The sequence below is a fragment of the Molossus molossus genome, unplaced genomic scaffold (genome assembly GCF_014108415.1).
Source record: "Molossus molossus isolate mMolMol1 unplaced genomic scaffold, mMolMol1.p scaffold_m16_p_5, whole genome shotgun sequence".
In the NCBI taxonomy this organism is placed as follows: domain Eukaryota; kingdom Metazoa; phylum Chordata; class Mammalia; order Chiroptera; family Molossidae; genus Molossus; species Molossus molossus.
Window position 1 is genome coordinate 90,853,723 of NW_023425388.1, and position 17,554 is coordinate 90,871,276.

The 17,554-nt window shown below is 41.9% G+C and overlaps 1 protein-coding gene across 4 annotated transcripts in view; it reads right to left on the reverse strand.

The window, feature by feature from the left end:
- NSUN3 (NOP2/Sun RNA methyltransferase 3) overlaps nucleotides 1-14,047 on the reverse strand; it is a 69,353-nt gene extending 55,306 nt beyond the window's left edge. For 2 of the 4 annotated variants that reach the window (XM_036243156.1, XM_036243159.1), the window contains exons 1-2: nucleotides 13,926-14,047; nucleotides 13,042-13,151 (exon numbers count right to left, since the gene is read on the reverse strand). In XM_036243156.1, coding sequence (XP_036099049.1) covers nucleotides 13,042-13,151; nucleotides 13,926-13,940 — 125 coding nt within the window. In that variant the 5' untranslated portion in view covers nucleotides 13,941-14,047. Of the gene's footprint in view, nucleotides 1-2,087; nucleotides 2,111-13,041; nucleotides 13,152-13,496; nucleotides 13,821-13,925 lie in introns of those variants that run through there. The other 2 variants (XM_036243157.1, XM_036243158.1) reach the window with 2 other exon arrangements.
- Nucleotides 14,048-17,554: the final 3,507 nt, after the last annotated feature.

A 17,554-nucleotide genomic window follows, 5' to 3' on the forward strand; every position in this document is an offset into this window, starting at 1 on the left:
GGATACCGGGGTATGCAGCATTAGCCAAACCACCTTACCAAGTGCTAAAAGGCCCAGACACAGCACCCCTCTAGGGGAAACTGAACAACAGAAAGCTTTCCAGGTTATAAAAGATCATCTTGGGCTGCCAGACCCCAGTTGGCCATTTGACCTCTACATGCAAAAAAAGGAGAAAATAGCATTAGGGGTCCTTACGCAATCAATGGGACCATGGCAAAGGCCAGTTGCATACCTGTCTAAGCAACTGGACACTGTAGCAGCAGGCTGGCCACCAAGCCTGAGGGCCATAGCTGCTGCTGCCACTCTCTTATAGGAGGCAGACAAACTAACACTTGGACAAGAGACCAACGTATTAGTTCCTCACGCAGTATCTATCCTTCTGGCTGGACAGGGACACAAGTGGCTCTCGAACCCGAGACTGACACAGTACCAGGAACTTCTCCATGAGAATCCCCAAGTGAAAGTCAGCACTGTTCGGCGAATAAACCCGGCTACGTTCCTCCCTGCTGAGCTGGGAGAACCAGACCACGACTGCCTCGAGACAACTGCAGAGGTCATGCCAGCCGACCAGACCTGCGGGACCAGCCTCTAGACCAGCCAGACTTAGTGCTCTACACCGATGGGAGCAGTTACATGGCTGAGGGGAGACAAATGGCGGAGTACGCTGTCGTGGACAGTGAGAAAATAAGTGAAGCAAAGCCCCTGCCAGCTGGCTGGTCCCCCCAAAGAGCAGAACTCTGGGCATTAATTAGGGCACTCGAAATAGCAGAAGTAAAAAGGGTCAATATTTACACAGACTCTCAGTATGCCTTCGCCACCATACACATCCATGGGGCAATCTACCGAGAGAGGACTCTTCACAGCCGAGGGGAAAGAAAGTAGAAACAAGGCAGAAATACTTCAACTGCTAGAAGCAGTCCGGGCCCCTTGGGGAGTAGCAGTAATGCACTGCAGGGGCACCAGAAGGAAGAGAGAGAGGTAACCCAAGGGAACCCAAGGGCAGATCAGGCAGCAGAAGCAGCAACTACAGAAAGGGGGCCCCGACAAATACTCCAGCCATAGAAGGTACCCTATTAGAACTGAACTTCAATCAGCCAGACTACACCCCGGAGGAACAGAAATGGGCCATACAAGAAAACTACCTCCGAACACCCATCAGCATATGGAAACTTCCAGATGAACAGCTCTACATACCTCAAGGCCAGGCCAGCAGTCTCCTCAGGCAGTGCCAGGCCCTCACACCCTTAGGGGAAACATCTCTAGAGGCCTCACTCAGGAAGTATTACTACTCCCCTAACATGTCTGGACTATGTGCAGCGGCAGCGGCTCAATGCCTGGCCTATGCCAGGAACAATGCAGCAGGTCACCCAAAAGGGCTCCCCGGAATACAACACAGGGGGCAATAGCCTTTTGAGGACCTACAGATTGATTTTACTGAGATCAGGCCAAGACAAGGATACAGATACTTACTCGTATTAGTCTGTACTTTCTCTGGATGGGTAGAAGCATTCCCCACCAGGACAGAAAAAAGCAGAGAGGTAGTCAAGACCCTTCTCAGGGAAATTACCCCCCGCTTTGGGTTGCTATGACCATTGGCAGTGACAATGGGTCAGTGTTTGTTGCAAAAGTGCTCCAGGAACTAGCAGCACAATTAAAAATTACTTGGAAGCTACACACTGCCTATCATCCTCAGAGCTCAGGAAAAATAGAACGCATGACCCGGACTCTAAAAGAAACCCTTGCAAAGTTCCATCAGGAGACCAACCTGCCCTGGCCAGACCTGTTCAGCATTATTCAGGGTACGAAACGCCCCTAATGCCACAGGGTATACACCATTTAAGTTAGTTTATGGGAGGCTGCCAGCCATACTACCCCTACCTAGAGGAGAGCTTCAGATTACAGGGGAAGCAGGGCCAACTAAGTACCTCCAGAAGCTAGGGGAAACACTTAGCCAGGTACATCAGGCCGGATTAGGCCAAGGACCCTTACCATGAGGGGAGCCAGCCCACTCACATAAACCAGGAGACTATGTATGGATTTAAGACTGGAAAAAGGAACCCCTCCAACCCACATGGACCGGGCCCCACCTTGTCATACTAACCACCCCTATCGCACTTAAGGTTGTAGGAATCACCCCCTGGATCCATCACAGCTAAGCCAAGACAGCAACGAACCCAGCAGATTCCAGGAGGACAGACAGGGGCCCAGAGGACCAGCCATCATGGTTGTCGACCCTGAAGCTGAAAAGAAAACCAGGCATTGATGGAGGCTCAGAGGAATGGACAATTGCCCAGGATGGTACCTGACTGCAGTGGGAAGTTTTGCTATAATATTAGGAATTGGACTGATGACTGTAGCCCCAACAGAATGGAACACCTGGGAGCAACTGGCTCTCAGGGGAACATATCTTGAGCTTGTCTGTGCTTTTGGATACTTAGTATGCTTTGCTTAGCAGACCCTGCCCCAATTCAAGCCCCTGTATGTAAATGTAGCAAGCCTGCAGAAAGGATAGGACTTGCAGGAGGAATAGCAAGCTATAAATTCCCTGCATCGCCCTTCACATATGCCACTGCAATGCCCGTGGAATGCCTACAATGCTATCTCCAGGTAGTGACCAGGCTGGGCCCCCAACATGTGTCTGGGACAATAAATTATACATGACGGGGAAATTGGGAGGCACCACTGGATACCAGAGTCAAAAGTGTCAGGCATACGGGCCCCCGGGTAGACAGGTTTGTTGGAGTACCTACCGCCAATTAAATGATTTAACCCAGGAAGAATTTGAGATGGTCCGAGAAAAAGCTGTTAGAGAAATAGCCAGATGGCTGAGGAAACAGGAGGAAAAGATAATATATAAGGGTGCCAACATTCCTACTTTCCGGGAGGCACTACAGAAAATCAGCCCCATACTACAGGTTCAGGAACTAGTACAAACCATGTACTCAGCATACTAGAATATTAGCTACTCCACTTGGGAATGTTGGGTTTGCCTACTGTTCTAGGAGAAAGGACTCCTAAGAATACCTGTTCCACGTACCTGGAGTCATACTGGGGCGCCTCCTGGTCCCAGTCAGACCCTAGCCCAAGGGCTCATAACAACCAATGTATTCCTAGACACTAGAGGATCACATGTAATATGCCTAGAGCCAGAGAAGGTCTCCCCAGAGGAAACCCAGTAGGGTCTCTCAACCCAGAGCTTTGTACCAGTAACCTCCGTATCCCCAATAACAGCAGTTTATGTACTGAGCCAGGATTATTCCTCCTGTGTGGACGGGAGGCCTATAGGTGCCTCCCCACCAACTGGACCAGGAGACGTCTAGAGGTCTTCCTTACCCCTAGCCTCAGCATCCGAACCCCCCAGGAAATATCGAACCTACTCCTACTCTGACTGAGCCGAAAGGGACCTACCCGAACCAAAAGGGGGCTAGGCATAGCAGTTGCAGCCAGAATTGGCATTGCAGCTGGGATAGGGACACGAGTAGGGGGTCTAGGGGTCTCTGCCTTTACCTACTATAAGTTGTTTGCCCAACGTAATGCAGACATGACTACAGTAGCAGACTCCTTGACCACCATCCAACAACTAATTAATTCACTAGCAGAAGTAATCTTACAGAACTGCTGGACTCTAGACTTGCTAACAGCAGAAAAAGGAGGAACTTGCATGTTCTTAGAGGAAGAATGCTGCTACTTTGTAAATGAGTCTGGAATTGTAACACAAAAGGTCAAAGAACTCAGAGAAAATATAAAACACAGAGCCAAAGAATTAGAAAATTGGAATTGGGGAATAGACTCACAGGGCTGGCTCCATGGCTACTTCCACTAATTGGACCGTTAGCCATCATTCTCCTAGGAGTAAGCCTTGGACCATGCATAATATGGACCATAGTCCAAACTTTAGAGTCCACTGTAACCAGGAGGGCCACGGCCAAAATACTGGCCATCCAACAGTGTCAGTACAGATATCAACTCCTACAAAGGTCTGAAGACCCAGATTATAGAGATCTGTATAATGATGCAATAGGCAGCATAGCAGCTAATAGCATCAAAAGGGGTACCCAGGAGATAACCAGACCCTTTTGCTTCCCAGGAGATAACAAGACCCTCTAGCCTCCTAGAGATAGATAACCAGACCTTTTTGCTTCCTGCTTCTGTAAGCTGCTTACCACTCTCCCATCTAAAGAATGTCCACCCAGCCCTCTACAGCTAAGCATGCCCTGCAGCTCGAGCAGGGGGGGTGGGGGGGCAGAATTTGGAGACTGCCTTCTCTGGGTCCACATGCGTGAATAAAGGAACCACTTCGCTTCCTTTGGTGTTCTGAGTCTTTTCTGTAACAGTTACAGACGATTCTCCTTTCCCCCCACTGACACCCTCAAACAAATACATTTTCTGATCCCTCCTAACTTACACCCCACCCTATTGAAATTCTTGAATTTCCTGGACCCAGTTTTCTTGAGCCTTTACCAGGTTCCACATAAACTATTCCCTCTGCCTAGAATGATCTTTCCTCTCTCACCCATCTGGAGCCTGGCCAACCCTCCTACTCTCCATTCAGGGGGCAGCTGAGGCTTTATGACCCCAGGGAAGCCTTTCTACCTACCACCCAATCCACCTGCTCCACCTCACCCAGATAATATTAGTAATTAAAAAAATTACTGATCAGATGTTTACAAGTGCATTCTGCATGCTCACCTCGTTTAACCATCACAACCATGAGGGGCAGCTATTATTCCATTTCAGAGGTTACACAACTGAGGCTTTCAGAATTTGGCAGCTTACTCAAGGTCACATTACCATTAAGAAAAAGTACCGGATTCAAAATCTGGCTGGCTTTAAAGCTCAACAAGGGTGTGAGACCCTGGTACTATAGCACTAGTATATACAGCAGAAAGGAGCAGAGAATTTCTACTCCAACCCTAACCTAGTGCCTGTGGCCCTGGCCTTCCTGCTATTGTCTATAAGAAAGGAATAGCTTGACACTCACTGTAATAGGACCAACTCAGTGAAAATACTGCTCAGGCAGCTCAGGTTGGTGCTTCCTAGGCCAGAGAAAGCGAAGTGGTGAATTAATGTGGATCTTAGCTACACAACCCCCCCACCCCCACTACCTGCAGGTGACCTCCTCTCCCTCCAACACAGACACACACACACCCTCCAGGGCTTGCTTTGGTGGAATGACAACCTGGGGCTGGCAGGCCAGTGGCTACTCAAGTCTAAACCTCAGGTGGACAGGCTAGTAGCCCAGCAGATGGTAGAGCGAGTGTGTATTAGAAGACTCAAGAAGACACTGGCCAGGTGCCATGCTCCAGGCCTCCTCCTAAGATTCACGAGAAGGAGTCTGAAGCTGCCCCACTTACCCCAAAGCCAGTTTGAGTATACTAGTAACCAGAGGACTGGGACCCAAAAAGTCAGTGACTGGCAAATGTTTTGCAAGTATATTCACTGATATCATTGTAAAAAAAAACTACATACCCTCTAGCACATTTTCAGTTGACATTAAGATCTTCACCACATGTTTAAGAATGTGATTTCCAGCATACGGTAACAACTGACATTTAAAATACAAATTATACCATTTTTTAATGTATCCAGTGGAACTGAAATACCAGAGCGATTTTGAAACCCATCATTGTCCATTTAAAAATTCATGGACTGTTCTCGAACAGGTGGAAATTTTACACTGTTCCTTTTTCTCTCTTATTTACATTCTATTTCCCCATATAACTTTATCCTAATATATTACTGTGCTTAAAATATTTTTTTACTACCTTATCATACTTCTCTCTCTCTCACACACACACACACACACACACACACACACACACATATAAACTAGATTTGCTTCCACTATGACCTTAAATCTGTAAATGTTAAAATGGTAACTTCTGGACTGTTATAAATACAATTATTGGCACAAGTTGATCAAAATAATATTATAGATTTGATAATTATTAAACATAAAAAGGAAAGACTGACAGAAAATGGATCTCTTAATGAAATTAGTGTGTGTTTGCTTTTTCACATATCCAGGGTAAAATTACATGGTGCTATGACTTAGATTTCATCAACTTTATTCCTATTTTGTGCTTTTATAAGGGCTGAGAGAAACCCTCATTGAAATAAGTAGGTGAGAATTAAATATATTTGTTATAGCAATGTCATCTTTTTGTTGAAATTCTTCTTAAGTTATATTCCCAAATAACTTCATGATCTATATCATCATAAATATTTTAAATGATCTGTTAGCTGCCAGGGAAAACTTGGAACCTACCTGACCTGTCAAAAAATTTTAGTCAGGAGTCACTTCCAAACCCTTGAAATAACATCCTAGTAGTCTCTCTGGCATGTGGAGGTTGTGATGCCCAGAGGAATGCAGTGTGGAAGAGCAGGAGGAGAAAGGTGCCCTTCTTTGTAAAGTGAGAGAAAGATAATTGTACACGGGCAGGCTGGGAAAGGAGGGTATTACCCCTCAGGCACACCGGGAAATGGAGTCTTTTTCTGAAAGAGTATAGATGGAAGCTGAGGATCTGAAAGTTGATGGGTGTAACATGACTGTGCCTACATACCCTTGAAAAACTGCATAATGTACTATTTGGACAATGTTTGTTATTTAATAATATGATTTTCATCCGATTTTTCTGGGACTTTATGCTTTTACTATTTTATTGTCCATATACCTTCCTACATAAGAACATTTTGTCTAGATATTGCTAAGCAAAATTGGTATAACCCTGTAGATAACAAAACCAATTTAATTTTCATGGTTCAAAAAAGAAATCCCAGCCCTGGACGTTGCGGTTCAGTTGGTTGGAGTGTCATCCTATACAACAACAAAAGTGGCAGGTTCGATTCCCAGTCAGGGCACACCCAGGATGAGGATTTGATCCCCGGTAGGGGCATATACATGAGGCAACCAATCAATGTGTCTCTCTCTCTCTCCCTTTCTCCTCTAAAATCAGTAAAACAGAAAAAAGAAAAAGAAATCCCTTTTGTTTTATTGATATTATTAGCCACCAGAGGGCGCTCATTTATTCACTTTTAAAGTCTGGTTTAGAAACAAAGAATAAATCAATTAGTTCAAGTGCATCTAAGTATGTTTTCTAGCCATTTCATTTTTATTTCTCAAAGATTCTAATGAGAACTGCCTCCTACTCTTTTTGGCACTGTTTCCTCCATGTCTCTCACAGAAGGGCAATCTATATTGCCCTTACCTCAGATAAGAAGTAGTACCTCAGATAAGAAGTCCTGAGTGAAAGTTTGTTTCTAGTGGTGCCAACAAAAGACTGAAAACACTGCACAAAAGGAGTCCCTTGTATAAGGGAATGTGTGCAAATTCTCCCAAGGCCAGGACACAGACTCTCTGCGGCAGCACACTTGGTAGAAGAAAAGGCACAGACTTTCAATCACAGGTTTCGATTGGCCATAAACTGAGACACCTGGCAATTTTTCTAACCTCTGACTTTAAAAGGGGCTGAAAGTTACTACCTCATAGTGATTTTCACAGATTAATGTTGAATATATGCACAGAGCCAACATAAAAGACAAAACAGAAACCAAGCTGCCAGTTCATTTCTGTTCTCCCCAACTACCTAACTCCACCCGCTTCGGATTCTGGTAATGCAATCTGGTTATATAATATTTTCACCTCCAAATGTGAACTATGTGAATTCTGGGATAGTGAAGACAGGCCAGACTTAACAGGGGCTTCAAAAATTCCCAAGTTCATAAAGACTTCCAGTTACTTCCCCCCTCATATATATTTGAGGGAAGAAAAATATAATCCATCTTTGTATCCCCCCCAGTGCTTAGCACAATGCCTGGTATGTAAACACTGCCTAAATTGTAAATAAATAGATGACTTCCCAAATCTTAAGGTATTATTCCTTTTAGAAAGAGAGGAAGGGAGAGGGAGAGAGATAGAAACATTGATGAGAGAGAACATCGACTGGCCGCCTCCTGCACGCCCCTCACTGGGGATTTGGCCCACAATCTGGCCATGTGCCGACTGGGAATCAAACCAGCAACTTCTTAGTGCATGGGTCGACGCTCAATCACCAAGCCACACCAGCCAGGCTTGAGGTACTGGTTCTCAAAGACCCTCCTTAGGCAGGGAAGAAACAAGCAACCTACTAAATTATGACAATACAGTGTTGAATTACAACAGTTGTTATCAACAAAATGCAATGGAAACACAAAGGGTAGAACTAATTTTGCCAAGGGTATATAAAACAGTTTGATGGAGAACTGGTTAATCAGTGACAATAATAAAAATAACACTAACACGTATCAAGAAACCAAATATGTAACTTCATCTTACCTCCTCAAATAACCATATGAAATAGATACTATTTTTTCCATTTTACAGATAAGAATGGTGAGGCACAAAGATGTTAAGTAACTTAGCTAAGTCATGTGCTATAAGATGTAAAAGTGAAATTTGAACCCACACTTTAACCACTATACAGAGCAAGAAGAGAGGTCATTCCTGACAGAGGGACAGCATATCCAGTCCCTAAGGGATAAAGGAGCCTGTCTAGTCATGATAAGATGTTTAGTCCCAACATAACACTGCAAATAGCAGGGGTGCAAAGGAGGCTTGCGCTCCATGAGTGACACAATGGAATATGGCTGCATTAAGAAATAGCACGACAGAGTGGGTCATACATACTCCCAAGCCTCTTCCACGTGTGAGCTGTATGTTCCTGGGCAAGTTGCTTAAGCTCTGTATGACTCAGTTTTCCTATCTATAAAATGGAAATAATAACTACCCCAGAGGGTTGTACAGGGGATTATGTTACTATTTGTAAAGTGATTGAGACATTGCCTGGCCAATAGAACCATAAAAGTTCTTGCTAAAAGAAGCAAACGAATAAATAACAAAGGTGGGAGACTGTGGAGAGGGGTTGTTGCAATATGCCAGGTAAGAAATGATGAGGCCTAACTAGTAGTAAGAGTGGAGATAAGCCCTGGCCAGTTTGGCTCAGCGGTTAGAGCGTCGGCCTGTGGTCCGGAGAGACCCGGGTTCGGTTCCCGCTAAGGGCACGTACTTCGGTTGCAGTTTGTCCCCGGCTCTGGTTGGTCGTGCGGGTGGCAGCCACTCGATGTGTCCCTTCACGTCGATGTTTCTCTCCCTCTCTCCTTCCTCTCTCTCCCTCCCACTCTATCTGTACAAAAAAATGGAAAAATATCCTCGGGTGAGGATAAAAAAAAAAGAAAAAAAAAAAGAGTGGAGATAAAAGGAGGTCCAAATTAAGAAACACAGAAGTATTTGGTGGGCATTTAGATTTTGATGGGGACAGGATAGTGGTATGTGGTAGTACACAGGGGAATCCCCAAGACCACCCTAACTTCTGACTCCAACTACAAGTTCAGGACCCCCAAGACCACTTTCAGGTTTACTTATTAGCTAGGAGGACACAGAACTCACTGTTATAGTCATGGTTATGGTTTATTACAGCAAAAAGATACAGATTAAAATCACTCAAGGTAAGAGATGCCTGAGAGTACAGAAATGTTCAAAGCATGAAGTTTCCTGTTGTTCTCTCCAGTGGAAACATGGACAGAATATGTGTGATAATACACACAGGAGTACTGCCAGCTATGGAGGCTCACCAGAGCTTTGGTGTCTGCATTTAATTGGGGCTCAGCAATACAAAGATGATTGACAGCCCATGTGGCTAATCTTTAGTCTCATGCCCCTCTGGAGGTTGGAGGTCAAAGGTCACAGGCCAAGCTGATGTTGTAGTCCATAGCCCTCACCATAAATCATACTGTTAGACATTCCTATGTGGCCCAAGCCCTCAGGTAAACAAAGACACAGTTAGGCAAGACATGCCAAAGGTTTAGAGACCACCTCCAAGGAGCTAAAGCAAATGCCAGACCTGTATTTGAGTAGTGGCCATTCTTTACAAAGGTAGTGAAGGTGTGGAAAAGAGAAGAAACTAGATTGATGGCGATGCCTTCAATTGAGATAAAGTATGCAAGTAGCATATAACAACATAGGTTTGGAAAGGACAAATAATATGCTTTTGAGTTTGCCTGGTATAAGACTAAGTGAAGTTACCAGAAAACACTCAGAGAAGTATGGGGTTGAAGCTTGGGAAGGATTGCACAGCTTGAAATGACAGCCTACTGAGGGAAGTTTAAGGCCATGCCACGGTGGGGCTCACTGAAGGAGAACACATGAAACCAGGGCAAACTCCACCTTTAAAGGGCTGCTCAGAGGGTGACTTTGTAAGAACAGTTAAAACAAAACAATAAAATTAAAATAAATACTAAATCTTCTCTTCTACCACAGGAAACTGAAAATACTGAGTAAATGATTTTCTAGGTAGAACCAAAATACACTTGTATTTCCCTGGAAGTAGATTCTGCAAACTAGATTGCAAACAGTATTGTCCTGCAAATAAACAGTTAAAAAGCAAAAATATTTCTGTTCTTTATTTCCCCACGCTATTTTCCATGGTCAGACTACTTTCTAAGCTGAGAAAGCCTTTATTTTGCCTATGGCAAATTTAGCACATGTTTATGCAAAACTTAAATTACCATGAAAACCCGACAAAAAGGTAGATGAAGCAGAAGGCACAGCTAATTAAATGGATTTGAGGTTCACTGCTCATTTTGTTTAGGGTCAAGTAATAATTTCAAATTAGTCTGAGCACATTAAATACAAAAATAATTCATTACAGGGTATGGGTAGCTAGATAGTCTGAAGACAATATAACTCTTGAAATCTTTTTTTTTTAACCATCCATGTATGCCTAATTTCATCACAAGTATGAGAGGATATAGAATAGAAGGCAGCGGTCAGAGTTCTTGAACCAGAGAGCCTGGACACAAATTTCAGCTGGGCCACTTACTGGATGAATGAATTTAGGAAAGTTACTTTAACTCTGTGCAGTTTCCTCAGGTTTGAAAAATGGGAAACAAACCTTATAGGTTTATCCCAAAGATCACAAAAAGTTAGTATTGGGTGGCACATAATAGGCGTGCAATAGGAATTTGGTTATCTGGTTATTTTGAGTGCCTTTGCCTACTGAAAAACTCATGAATTTACTGTTCACTATTCCTTCTTTCTCATTTCTCCTCTGTGACAGAAAATACCCATTTTGAAATAAAAACCACAACAATAAACTACATTTTGACATCACAGTATTTGCAAGTTACAAAAACAACTTAATTTGTCCTGAAATGATCTCAGAATCACCTAAGACTTTACTAGTCAAGACTTAATCTCTGTTTTAAAAAAGTGCTTTACCTCACACCTGTCAGAATGGCCGCCATCAACAAATCATCAAACAACAAGTGTTGGCGAGGGTGTGGAGAAAAGGGGACTCTAGTGCACTGCTTGTGGGAATGCAGACTGGTGCAGCCACTATGGAAAACAATATGGTATTACCTCAAAAAATTAAAAACTGAACTGCCATTTGACCAGTGATCCCACTTCTAGGAATATACCCTAAGAAGCCTGAAACACCAATCAAAAAGAATATATGTACCCCATGTTTGTGGCAGCACTATTTACAATAGCTAAGATCTGGAAACAGCCCAAGTGTCCATCAGTAGACAAATGGATAAAAAAGCTGTGGTACATATACACAATGGAGTACTACGCAGCAGTAAGAAAGATCTCTTATCCTTTGAGACGACATGGAGGAACCTGGAAAGTATCATCCTAAGTGAAATAAGCCAAACAGAGAAAGACAAATTTCATATGATCTCACTTATTTGTGAAATATAATGAACATAACAGTCTGAGGAATGGGGTAGTCCCAGAGACGTGGAAGTGGGGTACAGACTGACAATCCCCAGAAGAGGGGGTGGTGGGGGAGAGATAAACCACAGAACTTATATGCATGTATGCATGAACAGTGGACATGGACAACAAACTGGGGAAAGGGCAGGGAAGGAGGGAGAGGGGGGAATCAGTGGGGGGAAAAGGAGAAACATCTGTAACAAAAATTAATAAAAAATGTCTCCTGTTTAAAAAAAAAGAAAAAAAATTAAAATAAAAAAGTAAAAATAAAAACTGAGAAAATCAAAAAAATAAAATAAAATAAATTAAAAAGCGCTTTAAACTGTCCTAAGTAAAGAAATATTTAAGTTGACCCATTAAGAGATGAGTAAGACAACCATCTTATCAGGTTCCAGATATTGTCTATAGCCATGTATGTAATTTTTCTTCCCTGAGCATAATGTACTGGGTTTTTGCCCCTAACTCCACAAGCAGGATACACTCTTCCCTCATCCTAAAATGCCTGGCTCCTTTTGCCAAGGTAACTCTGATAAGTCAGCAAGACCTCACTTCTCTTCAGGCCTTTATGGACCATCAAGCTTTGTTAGGTAAGACCAGGAACTCCTGCCTCTTTCTACCAGGATACTTATGGAATCATGCTTCTCCCCTGCCCTCTAAATACCAGATTAAAAGCAAACTGAACACAGGGCCTATCCTGCTGTATCAGGAACTCAGTGTGAAGAGCCCACAGAGAAACATTTGACAAAAAGGAAAAACTAAACATATAAATCAAACTTCCCTCACTTAATTTTATGGATTAAATGCTTATTTGTTTTCAATAATACATTTAAAGAATGTGTGTGTGTGTGTGTGTGTGTGTGTGTGAGCAAAACATACCTAGCCATAGACAGGGAAGAAATATGATTACCAAAAGTGACTTTAAGATAAAAAGCAGTGCTGGGTTTAAAGATCTGCTGTATTATCTTCTTTATTTCAGAAACTAGTCAAATATCCTCAAAAGCCTAAAGATTTTTCTGTTACAGTATAATTATTCGTGTCAAACTGGTGGGCATTCCTGTTTCAAAGCTCAAGGCAAGGGTATACAATTTTTGTTTAATATCACTAATTTTAATCTCCCCTTTCTATGTTCCTATGACTTAATCTATTTCCTCCTAGTTCTTCCCTTCTGTCGCCATGGTAGAGAACGGCAGCCAGGTTTAGATTCCTTTATCTTTTATCCTCACAGCAACCCCTCCCACAAAAGGTTTATTTCTTATTCTATCATAAAGCATCAAGAGAATTATACTAACCTTACTGTACTCCAGGCATCTCCAAGTTCTTTGGAATATTGCTTTTCAAAATGATCCAATACAACTTTGCAAATCTGTTTTGCAAGCTTCCTCTCTGATTTTGCTTTCAGCTATGATGATAAGGAAAAATTGCTGACACACTCTGATACTACAAATTTATTGAACTTCAACATTAGCAGTCTTTTTTCTTAAGAACACTTTGGATAACACTAGTTCTTGAAATAGGAACACTACTTAACACATAAGTAAACTGTATTATCAGTCCCCACTTATTTTAAAAAGTACTTCTCCAAATGATTACTGCTTAAATGTAAAGCAATGGTAAATGAAGAATCTAGTGGTGTTAACACAGAAAGTCAACTTCAGGGAGTCAAAGGAACAAAGTCAACTGAACTAAGTCACTTTAGACGTCGACATCGGGGAACTGGGTGACAAGCACATGGGAAGTCTATTACCTTTGCAACATTTTTGTAAATGTAGAATTATTCCGAAATAAACTTCATTTAGAAGTCACTCTGGTTTCCTCAGAGACTCCCTTGCAATTCTGTTTTTTACTCCTCCAAGAAAAGCTCATGGAGGGTCAGCCACGTAGCAGGCATTGCGCCAAGCTCCCAGGCCGGAGCACTGGCCACCCGCCCCAGCCCGCGGGCCGGCGTTCCGCTCACAGCTGCAGGGGCAGGACTGAAGCCCGCCGCAAACACACAGGTTATCTGGGGAGGGTCTCGGAAAAACACCTCAGACCACGGTCACGAGCAAGGGTGTTGGACAGCTAAGCCAGAGGAACCGGAGATCCCCAAACGCCCTCATCGCAACCCCCTCCCTCCCTCCGCTCTCAAATCAGCGTCTGGTTCAGTCAGAGGCGCCCGGCTGGTCCCAACCCTCACCGGGGACAACATCATCTCGCCAGGAGAGGCCAAACAAGAGGGCTACACGATCCAACATTTAGAACCAAAAGAACAGCCAGGCTTCCGAGTTTCACCGGAATTCCCTTCCTTGCCGTACTTTCGCCTCAATTTCTCGCGAGATACTGATTTGCCTGCGTCACCCAAATCTCGCCAAGCAGGCCCAGGTCCCCGCGAGAGGCACTCGAGAAGCTACTTCTGTCCGTGGCTAAAGGAGGCGGTGCCTAGCCCGGGGGCGTGGCCTGACCTTGGGCGGATGGCCCTCCGAAACCAGCGCGGCGCGCCGAGCTGTCTCAGATTTTCGTGTTCCTGGGGCTCCGTAAAGGAATGGAAATCTTTGTCACTATTAGGTTCTGTTGCATAAATATTGTTCTGAAATAGTTTCAGAGGTGAAACTAGTTGCTGAATTAATCTACCAACTCTTATGACAGCCCCCCCCCCCTCCTTCAGCCCAGACATTCAGAACTCGGGATAAAAGGATGTGTCTGATGAAAAAGAAATTGTCATATTTCCTAGAGATGGCCCACTGGGATAATCTTTCTCTTTTAGTGGGGAGGGTTAAATGATTAAATTGATTGAAATAAACAAGTAAAGCGCTCAGCACAGAGGCTAGGAAACGGTAAAGGCCCAAATGTTTGCTGCTGCTGTGTATTATTTTCACTATCACAATCTTTGATTATCAAGTTCTGCTACCAAATGCCTTAAGATCAAAATGACCCTACACACTGGCCACCTCACCCACCTTTACTAGGGGCGGTATTACTGGTTCTCAGGAGTTATCACACCCATTCCGATAGCAACAGTTTATTTGCTCTTTTAATGTTACTCTAGTTACTCTCCTGTAACAGCAATCAGCAACTTGTTAGGGAAAATCAGTGCTTAATTCGATCCCTAATATTTAATGAGCATCATCATTCTGAGACCCTTGACACTCAAAATATCAGTGTAGGTGCATACTATACTATAGGTGCAAAACTTGAGACCATGTAAACAAATAAATGTTATTACCACTAATGTGATTTGAAGCTTAATATTATTTATTTAAACAGTTCTCCGGTAATTTAAAAATAAATTTAGATTTGGTGAGAAAGAAAATACAGTATTAAGAAGTGAAATGATTCAATGCCTTCAGTTTGTTGGATGTTTAGGGAAAACCCATTAGTCTACAGCTTTTGTATGTAGAGATTTCATATAATTTTTTGTGGCCTTACACAGTATTATATTTATTGAATTAATATGGTAGTATGTTACAATGTAAATATAAAATACTTTAAAGGAGTTATTAGAAATCATATATACTATATTTCTACTAGGAGAAGGGCATGTGTTATGCTTGGAAACAGATATTAGTTCTATATTGTTTTGTGACTCTTTTAGCATATTTCTATTTTTTAATTTTAAATAAACTAATGTACATTAAAGAAAAATATGTTTAAAGCCCATGAGAATAAGAATTAAGCATAATGCCACTAGAGATCATCATTATGAACATTTTGGCATATTTCTCTAATTTTATGCATTTCAAAGTTGATCAAACAGTATATAAAATATATCTTCTTCTGTTTTCATAAGCATTTTCTTAAGACTTTTCGTATACATAATCTCTAGAAGTTCCAAGTATTTGAAGGTATGGAGGTTATTATACTTACTAGTTCTCTCTATTATTGATAAACATTTTTGCTCATGAATCTTTGCACATCTGATAATCTTATAATTTTTTCTGTCCTTGGTTTGGGTAGGTTTTCAAGTGTTATTAGTAATTATATTTCTTTCATAAATTATCTGCTTATGTCCACTGATCTACAAATGTCTTAGTACTACTTTTATTTATATATATCTTAGAGATGTTAACTATATCACATTTCAAGTACTCTCCCAATTTTTCCTACAAACACATTGTGTGAAAATATTTTAAATTTTTATACAATTGTTTTTAATTAATCCCATTGCTTTCAGGCTTAGAAATTTCTTTGCACAGAGGTAAGCTACTTCTGTTTCTCCCCTCCTCCCTTTTTTTTTAAAGGTTTTTTTTCTTTCTTTTTTTTCAGATAGGGTGGGAGGGAGAGAAAGATAGAGAAACATGGACATGAAAGGGACACATCAAGTGGTTGCCACCCGCACGACCCAGCCAGGGCCAGGGACAAACTGCAACCGAGGTATGTGCCCTTAGCAGGAACTGAACCTGGGTCTCTCTGGACCATGGGCCGACGCTCTAACCGCTGAGCCAAACCAGCCAGGGCTCCCCTCCTCCCTTTTTTTTTACCGTTTAATCTTTAATATTTAACCCATTCATCTATTTAGAATCACTATTAGTATATCATGAGAATGTTAGATTTTCCCTACCCCATACCAAATACGTAGCTACTGAAAAATAAACAAAACTCTACATTAAGTTTTAAAAATAAAACTGTTAAAAGTAAACTTGTTTTAAACCACTGCAGACATGAGATAAGAAACTGAAAGGATAAAGTATCTTTTATTAAAGCATCTTTTAAAAAAATATTATCCATCTTTTTTTATTTCCAAAGCAGATAGTCAAATTAATTAACCTGAATAATACACAAACAGGGAGACAGTAATCTTGGATATCTTGGATACCTTCTTGATAAGGGCACAAAGATAATGCTCAGCAGTGATGTGGTCATTGGCACCATCTTGGAAAAAATGGTTTCTTTCCTCTAGGTTCTTATATTTGTTTATTCACCATCAGAAAGTGGTAGTCTGAATACTTTCCTTTCCTCTAGTAAGTAGAGAAATGATAGAGGAGTTTGTCTGCTCTTGCTGTGAGTGCATATGTATTTATAGTTATATGTGTGCACATATAATGTCTCCCTTCAAAATATCAGCTTACTACAGTTGGCTTAACTAAAATACCATTTGGTTCTCTGAATATGCTTAAACTACAAAGCACATTCACTGTCTAGAATAAAGCATCTTAATAAGAACTTACTGCTAAACAGGAAAATAATTTTTTATATATCTCAGCAATTTTATTGTTAAGTCATTTGGTCTAAGAAATGTTTCAGAATAAGTACACTTTATAACCATCTCCTGTACTATTTTATGAATTTTCATATTTATATAAAACATCTCTCAAAAACTTTCATGTTCAATAGAGCAGTGGTTCTCAGCCTGTGGGACACAACCCCTTTGGGGGTCTAACGACCCTTTCACAGGGGTCGCCTAAAACATAACAGTAGCAAAATTAAAGTTATGAAGTAGCAACAAAAATAATTTTATGGTTGGGGGTCACCACAACATGAGGAACTGTATTAAAGGGTCACAGCATTAGGAAGGTTGAGAACCACTGATATAGAGGTTTATGGGTCAAAAGGCAGACAGACTTTGTAATAACACAGTCTGGCATTAAGAGAACATTAGGATGGCAGAAAAACACAAGAGAAACCTGCCCTCAAAGCAAGAGAACAAACCATGGTTACAGGCAATCTTGGACTTGGACTTCAGGTGAGTAAGGTGAGTAGCTAGTTAGCTGAGGCTCTCATTTGATTATTTTAGGCTTCCAAAGCAGTGTGTACAAACTCCAGCAGAGAATCCACTGGGACTGGGAAGTAAATATAATAACTTGTATTTTAATGTTATATAATCTTTAC